Source organism: Gavia stellata, chromosome 1, assembly GCF_030936135.1.
Source record: "Gavia stellata isolate bGavSte3 chromosome 1, bGavSte3.hap2, whole genome shotgun sequence".
Taxonomy (NCBI): Eukaryota; Metazoa; Chordata; class Aves; order Gaviiformes; family Gaviidae; genus Gavia; species Gavia stellata.
The window spans coordinates 91,824,029-91,846,709 of NC_082594.1; the positions used below are offsets into that span (position 1 = coordinate 91,824,029).

The 22,681-nt window shown below is 35.3% G+C and overlaps 1 protein-coding gene across 2 annotated transcripts in view; it reads right to left on the reverse strand.

Annotated features, from left to right (window-relative positions):
* The window catches only part of DMD (dystrophin), a 907,831-nt gene that overhangs the window by 427,157 nt on the left and 457,993 nt on the right, over positions 1–22,681 (reverse strand). For both annotated transcript variants that reach the window (XM_059827200.1, XM_059827195.1), the window contains one exon: positions 9,480–9,655. In XM_059827200.1, the coding sequence (XP_059683183.1) occupies positions 9,480–9,655 (176 nt within the window). The remainder of the gene's footprint in view (positions 1–9,479; positions 9,656–22,681) is intronic.

Below are 22,681 nucleotides of genomic sequence, written 5' to 3' on the forward strand. Positions count from 1 at the left end.
GTTTGTCTAGGATTTCTGGAAATGCAAGCTATATCAATGAAAATCCCTAATGCTGCTGGACTCTAGTATTTCTTGTGCCTATGTACTACAGGTCTGAATCTCTTAGGGAGTACTGTTATGCAGTCAGAAATTCTGGACCTTCCTTATGCATACAGACTTAACCATTTTGGTTGTATAGAACATGCAGAGAAGGACCAATTTTACAGCATTACATTTATTACCGTGTTCTTCACTGAGAAGTGTATGTGTACTTGAGAGGTCAATTGCCCTGCTCAAACCAAAACAGGTTATCTAAAGCCAGCTAATCAAAACATTAATTTCTGTGAAACTGAGGCAGATGCTAATCTATACTGAGATCTGTAACTATAAAAATGAAGAAAAACTAGCTCCCTGTAATCTTAAAAGCAGAAGCACAACTTCAGATCTTTCTGAGGCAGTGTCCCGCTCTGCCCTGATTACATGGAAGTCTGGGAATCAGTCATCCAGTGTTACACCGTGAACTGCACAATAAAACCTCTGTTCCTCAACCTGACTGGATTCCCCAGAACCTAAGCTCTCAGCAACAGCTGTACTTTTTTTGTTTCCTATCACTTATACTCATTTGTAAAGTGCATAGCTCAGTGGAGGCATTATGTGATGGTACCCTAAGGATAAACCTGAGAAAGATCCAACTTTAAATACGTTAATTCTGTCACAGAAAAGGCAGAACGTTCAAGTCAATACAACTGAGAGCAAAATTATTGAGCTGTATAGTATTTTGAATGAGAAATCAAAAAGATTTCTTGTCTCCTAGCAAAGATAGCAATTGGCAAGATTCCTTTTTCATCTTAAGTACACTGTCAGTTTTATCACCCTTATGAATTCAACTGTAACGCTTAAAACATTTAAAACTTCTCCTAGTCATGAAGGAAAGATTTTTACTTTGATGACTAGTTTAAATGTTGATCAGTAAGATTGAGTTTTATTATCTGAGCAATGTGGGATGTTTTCAACCTAAGACTTTCCAGGAATACTTTTAGACATGTTTACTTTTTATATATTTTTTTATATATATGTGCACAGAAGGGTTTCAGAATTCAGACAAAAAAAAAAAAGTTCCATAAAGATCTACTTCCTTATCCTAGTCAGGAACAGTATGTAGTATAGTAATTACAAGGTCCACTGCAATTAACAGGAGCTGCAGGTGCACTTCATAATTTACTTTGCAATTTGTTCTTGGCCTGCTAGAACATTACTTCTATTACAAATAACATCCTGCATGGCAAGTATCATATTACGCAAATCACTAAAATAAAGCCCTCCCTGTATTAGCTGAACCACTTAATCAAATAAAAAGTTTTAATGTGATGACTGATTGCACCTTTTGAACAAGCTGATTTCTGTCACCGTAATTACATTTGGAACAGACACATGTGTTTAAATTCATAACGTCAACAACAGATTAACAGTAAATCGTTATTAAGGGAGTACGGGCTTCCAAATCTGAGCTTAAACAAACTGGAACAAGGAGCATGAGCCACCAGTTGACTCAGGCATGGATAAAGCAGCTCTTGAGAAAGCAGTTGGGAGTACATCTTGCTGGATAAGCAAGTGACTGAGGAATAAGATGCCATTTCAGCAGCTGGTCCTATGGATCCAAGTAGAACCATCTCCAGCACAGATCTGCATGCTGTTATATACTACTGCCTTATCCTTTTAAACCAGCCGAAGTTCCCAAAGAGATTTTAAACTGCTTCTCTGTCAGCAAATGGTTTCTTTCATTAACCCTGAAATGTAAACCATCTTGTTTGATGGAAAATTCTCAAACTATAGCAGAGAAGTACAGAATTTCATATGTAACTTTTAGTCTTCTGCGTGACTGCTATTCTCAGGCACATTACTTTGTGTTTTCCATATTAAAACATGGCAGCTTTCTGTTTGTATTTCTAAATTCATAAGGCCCCTTGGTCAACTATTCTGACTGCACAGCTGTTAATATGAATTCTACATAACATTACACTTGTGAAAGAGAAAGTATTAATATTCAGTATTTAATATTAAGTAGTAAATTAAATTAATTAAAATAATTATTTTTCCTAATAGCATTTTGTATATGTAGTGTTTCATAGATTAGGGATTAGTTTTTCTAACAGTATTAAACTGAATCAATAACAAATACTTATGGTAGTCCGCAAAATACCCTGGATAGATTATTTTTTTTTAATATCATTAATCTTTAGTTAAAATGGTTAACTATTACATGAACATTCATGGCCCATTTCAAGTAAGCTTGTATTTTTATTTACAGTTTCTAGAAACCATATGAAATGCATATTGCATCTTATTTATTTTCTCCATAGTCAACAATGTGATACCAATACCATAGCAACCCGTAAATAGTTTGTGAAACACATCAGATATTTACAGTTTGTTACTGCACACAAATGATGGTGGACTTATCTGGAAGGTGTCAGCTAGAGATAGAAAAAATGCAATCACAGGAGCAGGACAGATCTGAGCTTGTGACTCATATTCCCACTGGCACTTCCAATAATGTTTTGGTGCCTTTTTTTTTTTTTTTAAATTCGGTTGTTGATTTTGTATTTATGGTATTTCTAAGATTAGGAATTAGTGCATGTAGTAGTTGTTACTGAGTTGTTACTGAGAATTTAAGCAGCTACCAAAATAGCAAATTGACAATTTAGAGAAAATATTTACGAAGAGAGAATGAATTTTCTTTCTTTCTCTAAAGAATGTGCAAATATGCTTCATTTCAGTATGGAACTTTAAATAAAATAATTGAAATGAAAAATATCACAGAAACTTTAGAGCAGTCAGATGTAAATATTAAACAGTAAGAAGTTTAGCTACACTTCTTGTAAACACAATGCAAATTTATACCAGACTGATTATTTTCTAGTGATTTACTGTAAGAAATCTGAACAGCTTAAAAAAGAAAACTCAGAAAATTCAATATGTAACTAATTTTATGTTGGAAAGAAAAAAATATATTTGTTGACTTAACTGTCATGAAATCTCTTCATCCTAAGCCAGCTTTTAAATTACAATGAGAAACTAATCAAAGCCTTCAATACACCAAGTGTTCAGGCTAAGGAAACCAATTGCTGGTAGCTAGTGTGTTATGGTAAAAAAAAAGAATACTTTAATGAAGGTAAGGCATGAAAAATATTAAAAAGTGTATATACTTTATAACAATTATTTTTTATTTAGAACAGAATGCTTGTGTTTTTATATTCAGAAAAGTATTTGAAAGTATTCTAGTAAACAGCCTTTGTCCTGTCATTCTTATCATAATTACTTCAAACTTGCTTGAGTAGAGATCTGAATAGACAGTCTTCAGGTTCAAGCTCATTAAAAGTGCAAATGTATTTGCAGCTAAAATAATGAAAAATTCTCTTCCATTCGACAGAACCCAATTTTAACAAATGTCAGATTGTGATGAATAAAAAACCCCAAACTGATTACTTCTGAAACAGCAAAGGAATCTAATTCCTGGGCATCTGTTTTCAAAAATGACACAAGAAATTTTTAACAAAGATAGAAAATACAAAGACCAGCCAGCACTATTGTTACAAGTCTGTTGACAACCTCATTTATGAGCCTTCACCTTATCGAGCTCCTATGCGAGATGCTGCTTTTCTCCTCCTGATATATATTCCCTTGACTAGCTCTGCCTGGCCCATGCATTCCTGCAGCAGGAGTCAAGGCGCAGCCACATGCCGCAACCGCAGCCCTGGGGCTTGCCACCACCCAGGCACCTGAGTGCACACCGGTGCCCTAACGGCAAACCACTGCCTCCTTAAGTCATCCAAAACTCCAGTGTCTCAGTGGCATGACTCAGCAGACACGCACAGCATGATATGGCCTGATGCATCTCAGGGGACAAAAAGGCAGAGACATCTTCCGATGGTGCAGTTTAGAAGATTTTGAATTCCAAATGGTTGCTGGAGTACGAAGAGGAAGAGACAGGCAGGTTTTTTCCTCCCCTCTTTTGTCTGGGGTTAGTAGCATCTATTCAAGGGGCCATTGCAACTTCCCCTAGTCTCCAAAGTCTCCCTTTCAGTTTGAGTAACACTGTTCCAGAGTACAAACTCAAACTTCTCCAAAACATGCCACTTGCAGCAAAATGCTAACAGAAACTCAATTAAATTCCCAATTTGCTAACCATCAGTGTATCAGACTTCCAGACAAGTTTCTTTTTATTCATCTGCCTGGTCTATTCCAAAGTTTGCAGTAAGAGAAAATGACTAGATGTGCTAAAATTATATTCTCACCTAATTCATAGCTGGGTGGATTAAACTGCAAGATACAGAAACGTTAAACACTGAATTCAAACTTCTACAGTATTAAAGCTCTTTGATAAAGGCAAATGAAAGATAACATCCTACACAAACATAACTCAAGCATAACCTCTTGATCTTCAGTAGCAAAGAAAGGAGATTCAAAGCCAATTTTAAGTCTCTGCTTTGCCTGGGATCAGCATTTGACCTTTTAAAACTTAAAAACGGCTTCTTTTTACTGAAGAGCAGTACAGGTTCCTCAAATTGTTTTGAGAGTTGGTTTGTTTTCTTGTCTGTTTTTAATTAAGTTGTCCTTTTATGGTCCAACTAATTCTCATTCATTAAATATGCCAAACTACCACTACGATTAATATTAGTGTCCAGTGAACCTATAATCAGTTTCAGTTATTTATAGAAATTCATGGGTTTGATCTGTTTTACAATTCTTAATATGGAGGTTTAATATTTATACCAAATTATTCATGAAAACTGGAATAACATGTTGAAACTCTCAGAATTTTATCATGTATCAGTCTTCTCTTTTCAAGTCAACCAACCACAGGGTTCGTCATGGTTACAGGAAATATTTTGAATTTACAGTGTTCTTTATCAATCCAGTGAGAATGTTATGTTCTCATACAGAATAAATAGTAGACCATTTAACAGTGCATCCTCAGGAAAACTGATAAAGTAATTCTGTAGAATTCCCCCCACCCCCAAAATATAATCAGTGCATCAGAACATGAAAAATGCCCGAGTGTGTAAGAAAAGCTAGCCCAACGGATTGCCACCAACATTGCTAACAGGCGACGGCAATTGAGAGGAGCACAGAAGACTGGCCACTTTCTTTAGTCTGTTCACCTCATACTGCCCCAGAATCCACTGTCATTTAGTTTAAGGATTTTATAGGGCTGAGTCATAGTATTTTCCTCTGCAACTTTCCGTGGCCAGCAAACCCCAGACATTCAGAAACCACAATGTAAAAAAGTAATTTTTAAATTGATTTTACTATCTCTTAACATTTCAAGAAGTACCCTTTACTTCTGGTATTGAGGAATTAGGTGAATAACATGGTGTTCCACATTCAGTTTACCCACCACTTCAATTTTGTACACTTCAGTCATATCCCTCCTGAGACTTCTCTCCAGATTGAAGATCCCCAGCTTCTTAGTCTCTCCTCACAATGCAGCCACTCCAAACCCTGGATCATTTTAGTTGCCTACCTCCATCTATACTTTCTGTAAGTCCATCATACCCTTTGACATGAAGAGAGTAGATCTGCACAGAGTACTCAACATGAGCATCTCACAATATTGGATGGCAATTTTTGTTTTGTTCTCAAGCCCCTTACTGATGCTGCACAAAATTTTATGGCTTTTTTGGCCTCCTCTCCATACTGAGCCTGCAAAAACGGTCAGTGATAATGCTGGGATCACTTTCTTGAGTTGTAACTGCCATTTGCAAGTTCAGCATCATGTAAGCATGGTATAGACTGTTTCTCTGAAATACTCATTACTTCACATTTATCTATGATGAAGATCATCTGCCACTTGTTGCCCATCCACTCAGTTTTGGAGTTTCCCACTATTAGGTCAGCATTTGACTACCTGAGAGAGCTTAATGTCATGGGCATTCTTGGAAATGTCACCATACACCTCTGTTTCCAACTAAATTCTCACATTCACGCACCTTACAAAAATATGTTGGGTTTTGTTACTTCTGTAATCTTCCCCCTGCAACCCTCAGCTGATGAGTATGTTTGAATTTGGCTTAAGAAATATGTCCAAAATGTCCTATGCCTCATCGGTAAACTGTGCAGGATTATCGAAATTGAGTTCTTCCATCCTGGTAAGCAATAGCAAAACAGATTTTAGAACGTCTAAAATGTCCTTGCCATTTAAATAATGCTTAGCAACATTACACTTGAATTACAAATCACTGTAAGATTTCACGTCTGGAATCCATTCAATTGCTAATTTCTTACCACTTCCTTTATCTTGAGATCTGCTGAGCCAAAAAATTTAATAGAAGAAAAAATTTTAATTGGTCACTACTCCTCTGTTTGTGCTACTGAGAATCAGCTTTCAGAGCAGAACACAATGTATTGACTACAAAGAATAAAACAAAATCTATTTAAAAAAAAATTTAGAATCAGTTTTCTTTTCTGATTTGTAGAAGATTCTAAATATTAATACCTATTTTATTTTTCTTTGAAATTATTAAGTGAAAATGTATTCCACCCAGTCTGCTTTCCCTTCAACATCACCTTTTTCCGTTATGGTTTTAAAATATGGTTCTGTTCTCTCATTCTCAAAATTGACTTAAACAAGAAACTTAGAATCCCCTTCATGATCATAAAATTCTTTTTACTGTGAACATTTTAATTTTTAGGAAATATGAAGAAATATTAAAGGGCTATATCCAAATATAAGCACACTGGGTCAGGAGTTTGTTTGAAAAATAATCTATTAAAACTATTCTGAAAAAGATGAGTAAAAATATTTTAAATCACTCAGATCTGTTATAATTCATATTATACTGAGATACTTAAATAAATTTGCCATTTATAGTTGCATAGTACAAGCACATCCAATAGACAATGCCGTGACTGTATTAGCTCTTTTGGACTGCTGGCAGTGGCCTCTTGGACAGCAAAGAAAACAATACAGAGCAAGATATAGAAGAGTAAGGTAATCAGACTGAGGCAGTGATACAGCCAAAAAGATATTGAAGTTAGCTTTCAGATATCTGGCATGGCTTCTGTCTGAAGCCCAGTTATGATAACTCAAAATGAGTTAAGGTACAATACTTCTTAACATGACTTAGCTGAGCCCCGTTTTACTGCAATTGCTAGTGGTAGTCAAGCTAGTTTAACTGTATCTATGCAATAGTGGTCCCATGAGAATGACTCCTGTACAAACATGCACCGAGACACACATATAGGTGAGAGTCCGAGCGAGCAAGAAGTGGTAGCATACAGGAGAAGCAAGTAGAGGTCACTTCCTTCAACTTTTCTTCTCTGCCCCATGCTTCATTCTTAATGAGAAATTAAGGCACTTTGGGTGACATGGGTTTCAAGTCCTAAAAAGACAGAACCTGATTGTGCCCCACACCAAATTAGTACAACAAATGAACAACTGAAAAGATGCCAAAGCACGAGAGACATGAAAATCCCATGACACCAAGGCTATGTGAAGACTGTGCAGCAGATAAGCCTATGCTTTTTTCATGCCTCGGATCATCAACGATTGAGATCTAGCTAGAAAACACCACATATTCCTGTCATCTAGGTTTCTTTCTTTTCAAAATCCAGTCTGTGGCAGTGAAAAGATGAGGGAAAGAAAAAAAAGCATGTACTGGGATCTTGTCTGGGGCAGCAGCTAGACTGAGGGTAGGATCTATTTCCAAGATCTGGGAGCAAAAAGTGTTCCCTGGCTCTGATGCAGCTAGGAAGATGAGGCAATGAATAGAAGTGCAAACTCCTCTGTCCTGATGCACATGGGTCTCACTGCAGTACATCAACAGCATTTATATCAGTTTAACACAACACTGTCTGTATTCCTCCTACAGCAATGCATTTATTCATGCAGAGTTCACTAACCGAGGTCCCTGCAATCATTGTCTTCAAAATTACACAAGCTGTCATTCCAGAGGAAAAGAAACTAACTGGTCAACAAACCAAACAGACCAAAAGGAGGAATGCAGGTGCAAGTGTTTTTTTAAGATCATTCCTCTAGGGAACATAACTGTATTATTCCCATTTAACAGATCCCAGACTTCCTTAAAATATAGAATGTGCCAAGAAATTCCATATACTGCTAATACCATCTTGAGCCAAAACAGAATTCAGATACACATTTCTATTGATAAATGAAGGAAAGTACAATACCAATCTTTACCAGAACTGGAACATATTTCATATTCTCAGTCAAAGCTCAAACACCAATCTCTTTCTGTGTTGCCGCAGCAGCTTACAGGGCTATTAAAATGATGTGTTATTGTTTTGTAAGTGTTAGCACTTACATAACAAGTTAAGGCTTGGAAACACAGATGGGTTTCCATTGTACAAAAGAACAGCTTTTAGTGTGATAAATAAAGGCCAAGGACTCCCTTGTGTAACAAGTAGCATTACCATCAACACCTGGAAATACAGCAGAAAGAAATGTTTAAAGAACCGCTGCAGCTTCTGACAGCTGTAGCTTACTTGTTGCATCTCCTTTTAACATGTTCCAAGTGAAACTTTAATCATGATTAAACTCAACAAAAACCTTTCAGGACACTTCCTTATTACTCCAGCAAACATTTTCACAGCTTTTGACCCCCACAGCTCTAAACAAAAAAAAAAAAAAAAAAAAAAAGGCACATGACACATCAGAAGTAACAAAACTTGCACATTACTAGTTCTAGCAAATCTCTAGCACACCTCAATAAGGAATATTCTGATTTTTAAAAAAACATGCATGACAAAAGCTTTTCCAGTGACTGTATTTTAAAACAGAATGCCATACCAATTTCAGCCTAGCATCTAGGTTAAGAATATATGCTTTTATAAAACCTAGTATAATCAGTAACAAAAACATTTCCTTTTTTTTAAATTGGAAATTCTCTTTTAAAAAGGAGTCAAACCATTGTTGTATTATCTGTAACTCAAAAGCTCTAGCTTCCTGTGACTGCATGAGAAAAACAAATTGATCAAAAAATGGTTAAAAATAACATTAAATTAGCCAATCCATTCTTTTTATCCAACCTATGAAATGCATATGTTAATGACATTAATGATGGGAAGTGAATTAGATTAGGATTAACTGTATCAATTAGCTAAGGTATTATTAGTAGCTAGATTTAAATGACATAATATCAAACAGAAATATGCTAAATCAATTGTAAATTCCATAAATGAAACTCCAATCTGTTCTACTTCTAATCTAGCAATAATGTATGTTTGCTTATTTTTTTTAAACATTAGGAGTGGAATTATGAAAATATGGAGTATGGAATGGAGTGGTGGTCACTGATAGGAATAGGTAGAAAAGAAGAGTTTTTAAAAAAAAAAATCATGGATGTGTAATTTAATTACTGATAATTTGTTATGAATATGAAAACGCCAGAAGTTGAGAGCTCCTTTGAAAGTTTAAGTCAGAAGCAAATCTAAAACAACCAATAAAAATTTCACAATTTTTTTGTTCTCTTTTAACCTACCTCTTTTTTTTCTCTACCAGCTGTCTGCAGATCTCCTGCCACCGGGTATTCAAACTTCCCAGTTGTTCCTTCAGCACCTTAGCATCTGCTGTTGATGACTGCTCAATAATCTCTTCACCTTTTGCGTTCAATGTTTTGACAACAGTTTGCTGTCGCCCAATGCCATCCTGAAGCTCCTATAAAATATCCAACACACACACATATTCATAAAAATGTCAAGCATGAAACAAAATGCTTCACCACATACTGGCCAGATGGAAAGAGATGAAAGTTTTTGCTCTCCTCTGAATTCCAAATGAAAAATCCAAAGGCGAGTAGACAGAAAGACATATCTCATGTTTTTGTAACAAGTACCTTTCACTGCATCTCTACAGCCTTTTCCCCACCCTGTATTCTTGTCTGATAAAGATCATTACAGTAATATTCTGCAGATCAATTAATAAGAAAAACTTGTGAACAAATTTACTTCTATACCCTTGAAGGTATACACCATGTTTAATAGGCTACGAAACATTGTAAAATTTTACGTGCAGTGTTTGGAGTTTCTATTAGCCATCAACACAAATAAGCGATGTCAAGAAAGCAGACTCTTTGAAGTACTTCTCTTGATTCCATTAAAGAACATGTTTGCCTCCAGTTGTGAGAAGCCTGATAATTCATTCCCTTGTGCTTTTTTTGAGGGGCGAGGGTGGAAGGGAGAACCTACACTTCTAAGCAAAAGTATTACTTACATTGTTTCTACTTACACAGCAAAATGCAAAACTACCAAAAGATAACCAAGACGGACCATTTTCCAAGTTTTACTAAATGCATTAAGATACATTTTCTACACCTTTTATCGTTAAAAAACTATCAACATACTTGTTGCTACCTTACCTCATGTTTAGAAACAACACAGATCTGAATCTGAACCTTAGATTTTAACACTGTATGCCTGTTTAAGAAAGTTCATATTTATAAATAAGGAAATCAATCTTTTCATATTTTTAACCATCAGTAGAGCATGAGTAATTTTTTCCTTGAATTCCTCAAAATGTACAAGCAGGCAAGCGTAAAATCATTTTCAACAGTTTACTGCTAAAATAAGCAGAAACTGAAATAACGTCAACAATTCATACTTATGATAGGTTTCACAATCTCAGGAAGTGTGTCTGAATCCTGTCTACAGGCAAGCGCTTTCAAGTAAAATCCTGAATCTACCTTTTCTGGGAGAAACCAAATATTTTAGCATATCATACTCTGGAACAACATTATATGCTTGTTTTTCTTTCTAAACACAGAATATAATTACAGAGCAAGTTGGTAAATCTGCATAGAAACATTAAATTAAATTTGTCCCTGAACTGGTTAAAATGGGCAGGATACAGCTTTCAGGAATGTAAAAGATGAACATAACTACTACTCATGCATTTTTAATATATCTTGCCCATTAGCTCTTCAGGCATGAGATTATGATTGAAAGTTCACAAACTGAACCACACTTGACATTAACTTGTTTTAACACGACCACACCTCAGTTGCCAGTTGCTAATTAATTGAACTTTAGAAAGTCAGTTGCGTGCCCTGTCCCAGTTTTTGCACAAATTTTACATAGGCAGCTTGAACACCAACACCAGTACAATTTGGGGCACAGAGGTCAGCGTTTACCCGCAGTCCTGGACAGGTGTCATAGCCGAGGCAGAGGTTCGCACTGTCAGGACAAAGTTTATTCTTATTACACTTTCTGTTTGGTTTTCTGACAGTTTCTTTTAGGTTGTTATAAAAGAGAACTCCCAAAAAATTATTCCTGTCTTTGGTACCTCTCAGCAAAACCTGTTATTCTGGGGTTTTTTCCAAACTATTTTCACGTCCCATAGTTTCAGAATAAAAGAGTAACGGTGATGAGAATAATGTTGCAGTAATCTGCAGACTGTTTTATTATGGTTGCATAGGATGAGAAAACTTTTTCTGCTGGATCTTAGCAAGCTACAACAGTCCAGTCACGTCACATCAAGGGCCCTGCTGGCCCAAAGTGCCTCAGCACACTTTGCTTTGCCTGTGGAACATGTAAGATTTTAAGATACCATTGTAGCAGAAACTGCAAGATCTTCTAAGACCCAGAAAAGACCCATAAAAGCCTCTTACTTTGAGGTATCAGGTTTTCTTGTCTTTCTATGATGCACATTAATACAATCATACCTGGTCCAACCTTTGGCTGTTATTTTCTGGTACATGATTCACTATTAGGAATAAATAGCAGTAATGGTCAGGTAGTTTGCCTAAATGCAAATATTCCCTAGTATTGTGAGGTTGAGAAGTCATTGGTCTTTCCAGTACACGTCCCAGTTTTGGTAATGCCCAGTTTAGGATTAATATTTAGGTTTTGTACACATTCACTGTATTTCACATTAATTTTAATACTAGAGCCTTTGCATTTTGCAGTAGGGAACATTACACAGGTAAATCATAACAATAAGATGTGTAGTATGATGAAAAATATATCACAATAAGTAAGTGGCTTATTTCCAGCGAGGTGCCTGAAACAATTGTCCTATTGTATACACCTGTATGAGCTTAAGATCCATACCACTTACACAAAGAATAACTCGGAACAAAACCTCTACTTACTCACAGCAGGACAGTTCTTTTGGAATAGGAGATAAAGGCAAGGAGAGCAAAGAGGGGAAATTGTACTTCCTGAACTCCAAAGTTTTCAGGATTAAAATTTATAGAAATTAGAGGTTATCTTTGCACCAGCTTTTCTAAATGACAGAAATAATCACAAGTCAGTATACTATTATAGAGTAAAACACTAAGTAAAAGCCTCTTTAAATACTCTTACTGTGCCCTCTTTCTGCATTCACAGCATCTTAAATTAGTTTCTCTCCCTCTCCCAGCATACATACACACACACACACACAAAAGGCAACTATTACATGGTTTCCACACTTATTTCAATTGACACAAATTTAACCAAGGGAATTTTCTGATTTATCCATGGCATATTATGCAACTTACAAAGTAAAAAAAAGAAAATAGCTAGCTCAGTGATGGAAATGGTCCTTGAACTTAAGATCCCTAACGCCAAAATGGGAACCTTGTGCAGGATGCATAGGCAGGAGAAGTGTGAACTTCCACCAGAACATGAGAGAAAGCTTCTGGCCATCTGGATTTCAGATGGCCATAAAGAATGCAATTTGAGATTATTTTTTTTCCAAGTGCTCTATACATTTGACACTCTTAACACGATTAAACCAAAACACGTGTGCTGATGAAGTTTGTATGGATTCCATGGCCTAAGAAAAAGCAGATTATTCTTGATACTGGGTACCACACAAAGCACAGCAACCCATGAAGACATTTAGTTTTTTTAAAAAGTTTTTTTTTTTTATAAAGTGGACAGAAGTTTTTTTAATTATTTTGCTGAAAGTCGTGTTTTCACCCACTCATCCCAGAGCTATGAACCACGAACACGCTTTTCACGACTTACATTCAGTATCTAAAACTTGTCAACAGCTATAGTTCCCTATTCATTCCCCTCTATACTTGCTACACACCTACATGAGAGCAAGGTGCTGTGAGCGTGCAAGGGCTTGCCTCCCATGGCCTTACAGTATATGGTGCTACAGAAGGAATATTGACATTGAATCTGCTTCTTGTAGTTTCACATGACATTTCACCCCTTCGTACAGAAATGGCAAAGTGAAAGGTCATGTTGCCCTTTGGATTCGGCAGCTTATTCAGAAGGCCATCTGAGATACTTATACTTGCAATTATACAGTTTCTAATCACTTTATGAACATAGTGAGCAAACAAACTTAATTAAAAAGGACATACAATATTATATAATATTAAAAATAAAACAACTCAGAAAAGACAAGACCTTATCATATCCATACACAAAGAGCTAATCACAATTGAGTGGATTGCAGATACTTCTATGTATTTTGTGTTTTCAACATGTTGCATTTTTAGCTACTGAGAAAAGCACATGATAATATAAATACCCATCACAGTAATGTTTCTTTCTTGTGATTCCCAAGCAAGGAATGACATATCGTTAGAGTAAGGTTTAAATATTCTCTCAGACTAAAAAATGCAAAACCAGCATATTAAAGGACTTCTACTTCTCATACAGATGGTTTTACACTTTGATAATGACCTCAATTAATTTAGTATGATAATTTAAAACTGCCAAGACATTCATATGATGCTTCTTTGCTTCAATTAATTTCTTTTTATTTTTCAAGTTTTCCTAAAATGAGAAATTATGCACACTCTGTCAGAAAACTTCCGGGTGGAATAGAAGCAAAAAAGAAATATGGGATAAACACAGAGGAAAATCCTCACGAAAGTCAATAGGGCTGTTTCTGTAACAGCAAGGGACTCTGCCCATAATCAGCTTGAAAACTCTGGCCTAGTTCACTAATGGTTTTCATTTTTGTTCTCACTTGTATTTTCTGGTCTAGGAAGTAACTGCATAGTCACAACACAAGAGCAGCTGCTTCATGATATTTTTTGAATCAAACATAAAAAAGGAAATGTGAAAAAAAAAAAGGAAAAAGTGAAAAGATAAATTCCCAGAGGAATTTCTTAAAGTGACACTTTCAGTATTACTTCTGACCCCCTCAAATATTTGTATAACACAATTTCAGTTGTACCTCCAAATATTCAGAGGTTTCTGCATCAATATTAGTAGTTAATGTGACTTGTAAAGCTGTTCTTGAGATAATTATGCAGTATAGTTACTATTAATAAACAAATCGTAACTGCTTGTGACAAAGTTGACAAAGTTGTTAGCAACACCATTATACTTTAGAAAATACTTTCCAATTACATCGTATGTTGCTTTCCTAAGAAAATAAAAGGTCTGAGAGACTCTGAATCTACAGTCATTCCTAGTATCATCTTGGTAATGACTTTCAGTTCGTACCCTAAATATGAGGTGGAAATCCCCTAAAAGGGACAGAAAACAAGAATATCAACACTAAGTACATTTCTGTCTTCCCTCTCCTCTTTTTTAAATTTCCTTCCCATGCTGCTTTTCCTTTTATTATTTTCAGTTGAATTATTCAGTGGTTTTACTATTCATCGCCATTTTATTTCTTGTCCTATTTTTTTCTTTTTCACCCTCTCCCAGTCAGTCCTGTGGCTTGCTTTCCCCTAACTACAATCAAAGATCAATAAAAAAATGCATTATTGGAGATCCTAGGGTTAGTCCTATTCACAAGCTTGCTGCATATCACTACAAAGAGAAGTGTTTTTTTTCCTGGGGGTTGCCATCCTTGTGCGTACGGACTTTGGCCCATTTATGTTTGCTTTCACTGTCATACCGCTCTTTTTCTTTTAATTGTCTTTCTGTAATACATTTAATTATATGAAACTGCATCATTCAAGGAGCCAAAGGAACTTTCTCCTGAATGTGGATGATCAGTGTATGCCCTGAAGTCAGGTTGTTAACAGGACATGGAATGATGTTCAGTTTAATGACATCTAAGAGTTATGCTGCACAAACTTCTAACACAACTGTCCACGTGGACTTTAGAGACACTTTTATGTATCAAGGTCCAGTAGACAACAGTTTTGGATACCTAAAGGTGCCTGTACTTCTTGCGGACCAGGCTGATTCTTCGTGAATCACCTTGTAACACATGCATTTGAAACACAGCAATGTATGCCTGTTGATTCAATCACAGTATTTTACCTAACTAACAAAATTAATGTGAACTTCCTCAGTGACATTTGATTCTCTTTTTTAAAGCCCTGACTGTGCCGCCTTCTTGGTTTAGACAGCTGCCTGCAACCTTATTTTGCCAAGAACAAATAAAACTGACAAAAAGCTGTTTGGTCAAATCCAATCCTACATCAAGTATTTTTTTCCAATGGACACTTATTAACAGTTCGGTGTCTATGTTGTGATAATACTACTACACATTTGCTTAATCTACCATCGTCAATATCATGAAGAGTTTGTTATACTCTGTTATTTTTTCCTGAGAAACTATAATTAAACTTTTGGTAGACAAAGAGAAGTAACTTACATAATTGATTAAACCATTTACCAACTAGTTTCAAACAAAATACACCATCACATTCCTAGTTGCCACCTTTTTTCTTGATGCCTTTCACAATGCTCATGACAACTGACCAGGCAATATGACAAAAAGATAAATTATTGATTCAGACAGATTCCTGGTACTAATTAAAATAGTAAAAAAGAAAAAGATTTGAGTGGATGGTGATTTGAAGTAAATCAGTTTGATTGCTTTTCCGGTATTATGTAAATTAAACATTCATCAGAGTCCTTAACCACTTCGGTAAGTGGGTACCAAAATGCCATTATTTCTTTGACTTTGTTATTTCATAGTTAATTTGCACATATATCACGCAACTCTTTCTGCAATCTCATTTCCGCTTGTCATTGAATGAAATACCATTTTACTGTTAAACTTAATCAGAAACTATTCCATGAGCAATCTTACCAGCGTTTTCCTCTTTTCATTGTAGTAGACAAACGTGCTTAACAATAATTTATTGTTATGGAAAAGCCCTGTAGCAACATGAGGAAATACCACAAACAAGCTAATTTCTGTCAAAGGCACTCGCTGGCACAAAGAGTTTTAAGAAAAAAATATTGTCTTGCCTTTCCTTAATTTAGGGTAAGCTACAGATCCTAAAAGCACATAAAGGTACTATGCACCAGTTTTAGAAATCTGTAGCCTTGAATTTGACATTAATGTGCTATTCTTCAGTCATTTGCATAAATCTCTTTTCTGCCTTAAATAGCATAAAAGAATAAGGTTGATATAAGAGTGTCTACCCAGGTGCAACAATATAAATCAAAGAACTGTGAAAACATTTGGTGGAAAATTTGTTAGCATTTGGTTACCAGAATTAATTTATCCATTAAAAGTATGTACTTCTGTTCAAGTTACTATTAGAAATAAGGAAGAAATTAATTTTCCAGGCAGTTAAATCACATTGATTTAATCTGGAGACACATTACTGGCACTTTGCTAGGATTGAAACAATCAACAAAAAGTATATGTTGTTTCCTAGCAGTTTTGTTATAAGCAGCTATGCAATTTTCATTATTATTTGTGCATTATATTTGTTATTGTGTTATTATTATGAACTATGGAATCTCAGGGCAGCTGACGGAGATGCAAGAGATGAAAAAACAGTAAAAGATTGAAGGCAATGTTTGCTAAAGGGGTTGACATTAATTTAAAGCACAGTGTTTTCTTAGCATAAATGATAGGAATTATTATGGTTTGAATATTATCAACTCTGTGAAAAGAGCAGCATTTGAAAGAGCTGGCAGTAAGCTCTGGGCAGGTTCTACTTATAAAGCAGAACTGGGTGTGTTTTGTCAGTTGTACTGGGTTTGTACATCAACTGTACATGAGAAACCAAAGGAAAAGAAAATTGCTGCAGACCCGTTTTCTGAGTAAACAATAAATACTGTAAAATAACAAGATTTCATTCTCACTTTATTTGACTAAAATTGTTAATAGAATTATTTGTGGTGTAAGCAACAGTTTATATAAATAGTTTATAAAGAATATAAAAATTTTGCTTAATTTAGCATGCAAACTGCTTGGTTGGAGAGTCTTAGGAAACTACTATTCCATCCCGCTTTGTATATTATTTATTTTTTTCTATATTTTGATGCTGTTTAGTTAGAAAAACACAAGGTCCAGTGTTGCCCCGGATGCATTGCTGACTGTCTGTGACTGCTATTGTACACAGAGAAATGTGAGTATAATGCAACTCCACAACTGAATGGAGATGTACAACTTCTCATATTCTGCTAAAAGTTTCTAATGAGAAAGAGTCCCAGATTTGTTTGAGAGTTTTAATGTCTTCCAGACTTTATCCGTTGACTGTGCCTCTTCCTACTAGAAATGACAAATTCGTTCTTCACAAAACAAGGCATAAAGGCTGAAGTTCCTGTATTTTACTTATATAAATTCTTCAGTCTAGCCTGACGTCCTTCAAAAAGCAGTAGTCTACTACACTTTAATAGCCTAGTAACTTCACACTTCAGCTTGCTACAGTAATTCCAGGTTCTTGTCACTGCTGCCTGTGCTGCTATCAACTATAACTCCAAATGCATCTCCAGTTCTTCTTACTAATACTTACTGAATTTTCCTTCATAACTAGCTCGAGAGGCAGATATCACCTGGCAGGACTTGCTACTATGAATTTCACCAAGGTGATAATCTGGTTAATGAGAAGATCAAGCAAAAGTTTTGTCTGGTTCCCTGTTCACTGTAATAAAAATAAGTTAACATAAATTTGTCTCTTCCTTTAACAGAAGTTTCTCATACCTTTAGATCCACAGGGGAAAGAAAGGAAAGAGGAAGTCAAAGCTTGCAAACTGAAATTTTCCCTCATGTATACCTGCTGCGATGAACCTATTTTGAAGACATTAATCAACTTTGTCTCTGGGCCTTAGAAGCATTGAAAAAAGATATATTATTGGTTCAGATGAGAACTTACCTTGGCAATTTAGCCATTTCATTAAAAAATTTTTAGATAAAGAAGGAGTATTGTCTTCAAAGGCTGACACTTTACAATCATCTAACTCCTTGTGGTTTTATAAAGAGAATCAACCAGGAGACTAATAAAAAAAAAAAGCACATCTCTTTCCCATTACTTCCAGTGAGACACAATTGTTAAAATGCTCCATAGTCCTTCAAATTTGCATTTCACGTCCCTTTCTAATGTGACACGAAATTGTGATGAAAGTAATTTCTGAGCTAAACTGTAAAGTGCATGACCAGAGGTCTATTTTGTGTTTCTAACCCAAATTACACAGTTGCTTCTTATTGGGGTATTAATTCAATTTAATTTTAGAACTGATTTAGAAATACTGCAGGGAGAAAGAAGAGACATTTTTTTCTGGATAAAAATCCATTGCTACTGCATACTAACTATAATGCTTCAGGTTAAATACATAAAATTGAACTCTAAGTCCAAAAACCTACTCACTGATTTTGTAGTACATGTGTATGCCACTGAAATATATTTATTTCCATGTTGATGTAGCACCAAAATGTAAAACCAAGCCTGTGTTAAAGAACTTTTCTGTTTACTCCTACACATAATAGTACTAAGTGGGGACTATGGCCTGATTTGATACCATGTTTAATTTGAAATTTCTGATATTTACTTCATTTTGGTATTTTATCTGCTCTGGAAAGCTATAACTGAACAAACAATGTCAACGATAAGAAAAATTGCATCCTCCATCTTTAATCTCTTTCCAGCTATCACAAATCAAACTACTCACATAATAGGTCCCAGTATATTAAAAATAACAGCATGGCCTAGTTTCTTCAAACATAGCCTATTCTTAAGTTTTCAAGGACATCAGTAGTACTGATGGCATTACCTTAACATCAGGCCAGCTTTTTTAGCTAAATAAGTGACTTTATTCCAACTCAATGTGAACACAGTTCTTCATTTTTCTACTGTATTTAAATCAATTGGTTTTTTTCTTATATTAAAAGCAGATAGTTATTATACTTCTATGATTTCACAGCTTTTCTTGAGTCTTACAGAAATATCCATACCCTTGCATAAGCCAAGTTATGTCCTATATACCTCCTGTGCTTAAAAAACTAGATAACTTCTATTTGCTTTCCTATGGAATGTACATCTTGAAAGTACCACCCCTAGTCTTTAACTCGGCAGCACTGGAATAAATACATGTGCCTCAGCATCCTGTTTTCATTTCAATCATGATATTTAAGCTGTTATATATTACCCCTTTCTTTTGAAATTACTAGATTGTCATTCATCAGTGCCTCTGGCTATGAAAAAAAAATACCCATCCTATAAAAGTAGCAGACTGGAAATATTGAACAAGCTATATATGACACTCTCTGGTGTTGGTCATTTATAGCTTCCCTTTAAGACAAACTACTGCAGATATTGCCCCTTTCAAGCATTTGGGACACTATTTATATAGCCCTCACTTTCTGAGTTTTCATCCGCATCTTTTACACTTCATTTTCAAGCAAGTTAAAACAGCGTATACATTTTTTCAATCAGAAAATCCATACATATTTGTTCTACATCACTAATATTAAAAAAATGCTTTTTGACTGGCATGAGAAATGTTTCTGGGTACTTTTTTATTCTATGGAAACTGCACAAAATCAGTCACGTACCAGATAAGATAAAACTCCCACCACTAATCATGTCATGCCTGCTTATAAGAAAAAATAATGGCAAAAAGATTTGGATTGGTGGTCAGCGTACCCTGACTTGACTGCAATCATAGCAAGTCATCTTTATGAATAATTTATGAATAAATGTATCCTGGGCAATATACAGCCTGCAAAAGTCACTTCCCAGTTGTGGAGAATTACTGTGATAGGCAAGAGGATGAGTCGGTTTAGGTGTGCAACTGCTTACATACGGACAGCTTCAAGTACAAAGGAAGTAAAAGGCTATTTAGGTACCATGTACAGCCTCACTTAATAATTTACCTATTATACATCACTGCATGATGGCCTTGCATTACAATATCTGAACAAACCACAGGTCCTGGTTCAATGACATAATATAGGCAAAACTCAAATACTGCCTGACATTTCAATTAGGTTAAAAACAGAAAAAATAAGCCAAGCCAGCAGGAATACTCATTTTTCAAAAAGAGGAGGAAAAAGTCTGATTATAGCAACAAAGTTTTTTTCCCTGAATAGTGCTAAAAATATAGTGTAAGGTCAACTGTCTTGACCTTAAGACAGACCCAAAAATCTCTACCAAATCATTTATCTGAGGATTTTGGCAGCCAAAATTAATTGTCCACCTTGCGCTTCTCCTCCTGTCACCATTAAGGCAGCATTTGTCCCAAGCCTCTGAGCAATACTAATCAGTGGGAGAATGTCAGTGGCAAGGGACAGACAACAAACCAACCTGTTTGTAAGCCACTATCACATAATTTTCATTCTTCCTCTGTTTTGATTTTGCTGGTCCTTTCTTTGCCTTTCGTATCTAAACCACTGGATTTCTCAGAGCTGCTGCTTTAGGTCTTTTAGTGCTATCTGAGGAGATGCTTTCTGTCCCAGTTGAATCACACTAATTTAAGGAGACTGGCTTTACTCCCTACAACCACCACCGGGGTGTTTCTCTACCCCTGCTGCACTCTATTTTCTTCAATATCTAATAGACTTAGCCTGTGTATCCATCTTGCTCCTTCTTCAGAGCATAATTGCAGCATTTGAGGTCTGATCTTTTATTAATTCAAATGCTTTCCTAAGCATGCCAGCATTGCTACTCAAGGGATATCTGATTTACGTATTCCCATAATTTCACTTCTGATTACTAAATTCATCAGCTTGCTTCAAAGTAGTTGATGTTATAAAATAAGACTTTCAAGAACTGATGTTCATTGCATATTTAATGCTAACATTTTTCTCAGTACAGCACTGCATTTTCAACATAATGTTTATTGGAAAATTTGCTTTCAGTGGAAAACATGCATCTTGACATCCTGGTCCTTTAGGTGAAGAGAAGCAGGCTGAGTTTTAAACGTCAAGGCTTAGAAATAAAAATAAATGAATTGGGGTTTTTTTTGGTAATGAAGCAATACATTAAGCACTTTATCAGCAAGAAATAATTCCACTAAAATCAAATCACCTGTGATAACTTTTATGGGCATTCACTACTCTCTGCTGGACAATGACTAACTTCAGTTCGGCTCTTCTCACCTCTTCAACCAGAGGTAATATCGAAATAGCTGTATCGAATCTGAGAGAAATAGGTGTTTAGAACAGAGGAATGCTAGGCTAAGGATGGGGATGGGAAGCAAAAAAACTTGGCCTGAATAATAATTCAGTAAACATTACTTCTCTTTCTGTAGATGTGTCACTATTTCATAGATTTGTTAGAAACACAAACAAAAAAAGACCTTGTTTACATTTTTTTTCCTTTATTGATATATTTAATAAGCTTGTGGTGGTTTACTGGAGACCCAACCCATACAAACATATGAAGCAGAAGTGTGAAACTATAAGTTGTTTAATGTGTTTGGCTTCCCTGGCTCATGGATGCTGAGGGCACTCGGTAATACTCTGAACAAGGTCACAGCAAAGTGGATTTGGGGAAGAAAAACCCCATATTTCTATCAAGTAACATTGCATGGAGAATACATTAAGTAAAAATCAGACTCCTTTTCAGTTTCTAAGGATGATGTATAACATCGGCAAACTTCCAAGTTTCTAAAACTTTAATATTTAAACATAGTCATGAGTACAGTTTTCCATGTTTAGAAAAGTTGAGGCAGAATTAAACCAGTGCCATTTATAGCTTATTATGACAACATCCAATCACTGACTGTGGTATCATCTGAGAATGAAAGCAATACACCAACACTACATTAGGAAGATTATTTTAATAAAGCATGCATACTGTTTGTAGCAGTGTTGTAATAACAGAAAGATACTAGTGATCACTACCTTTCATCTGCAAGGTGCTACACACAGAAAAACCTTTGTATTTTACCCAAAAGAATTGTTTTTATTTAAGGAATTTTGTGGAGTTCCCTTGGTTTTATTCACAAATTTCTACACTTAAATTTTACACTCAATTTCTATGCTGTGACATAGTTTCAATTAGCATGTTTCATTTTGCTTTAAATAAATACTTCCTTTTCAAATAAATATTTTTTTTTAGTAACAATATGATCTTAGATGGTTTAAATTACTATGTTTTATAACAATAAGATGACAAAATCACATTATATCCCACCAAAGAACTGGGACATGCAGAAACCTTCAGTTCAACTCTTAAAAAAAAATCCAAGTGAAAAGTAGGTTCTACTGTAAAAAAGGAGTTCTGTCTTCTAGTACATAAGAGTCTCTCCCAAAATGAGTTTAAAAATAAGTCCATTGAAAAAAATTATTTTGTCTACTTATTTTGTATCCACATTAAAAATAATACAGTAAGAATAAACACACAAAAATATCACCAGAAATAAAACTATACCAGAGATCTACTAAAAATTTTAATAGAACCAATGAAGTTATTTTCTGTATTGCAGCACCTCTCACAGCAGGAGAAAATGGTTATCAATGGCAGAAGGATTTCTTCCGGTTCAAAATTAATATATTGATTTCTAGCTGAAGGGCAGAAGTTCTATAGAATTTCTCACAGTCAGTCAACAAATCACTAAAATCCCATTTAAGAAGTTAAATAAAACTAAATAT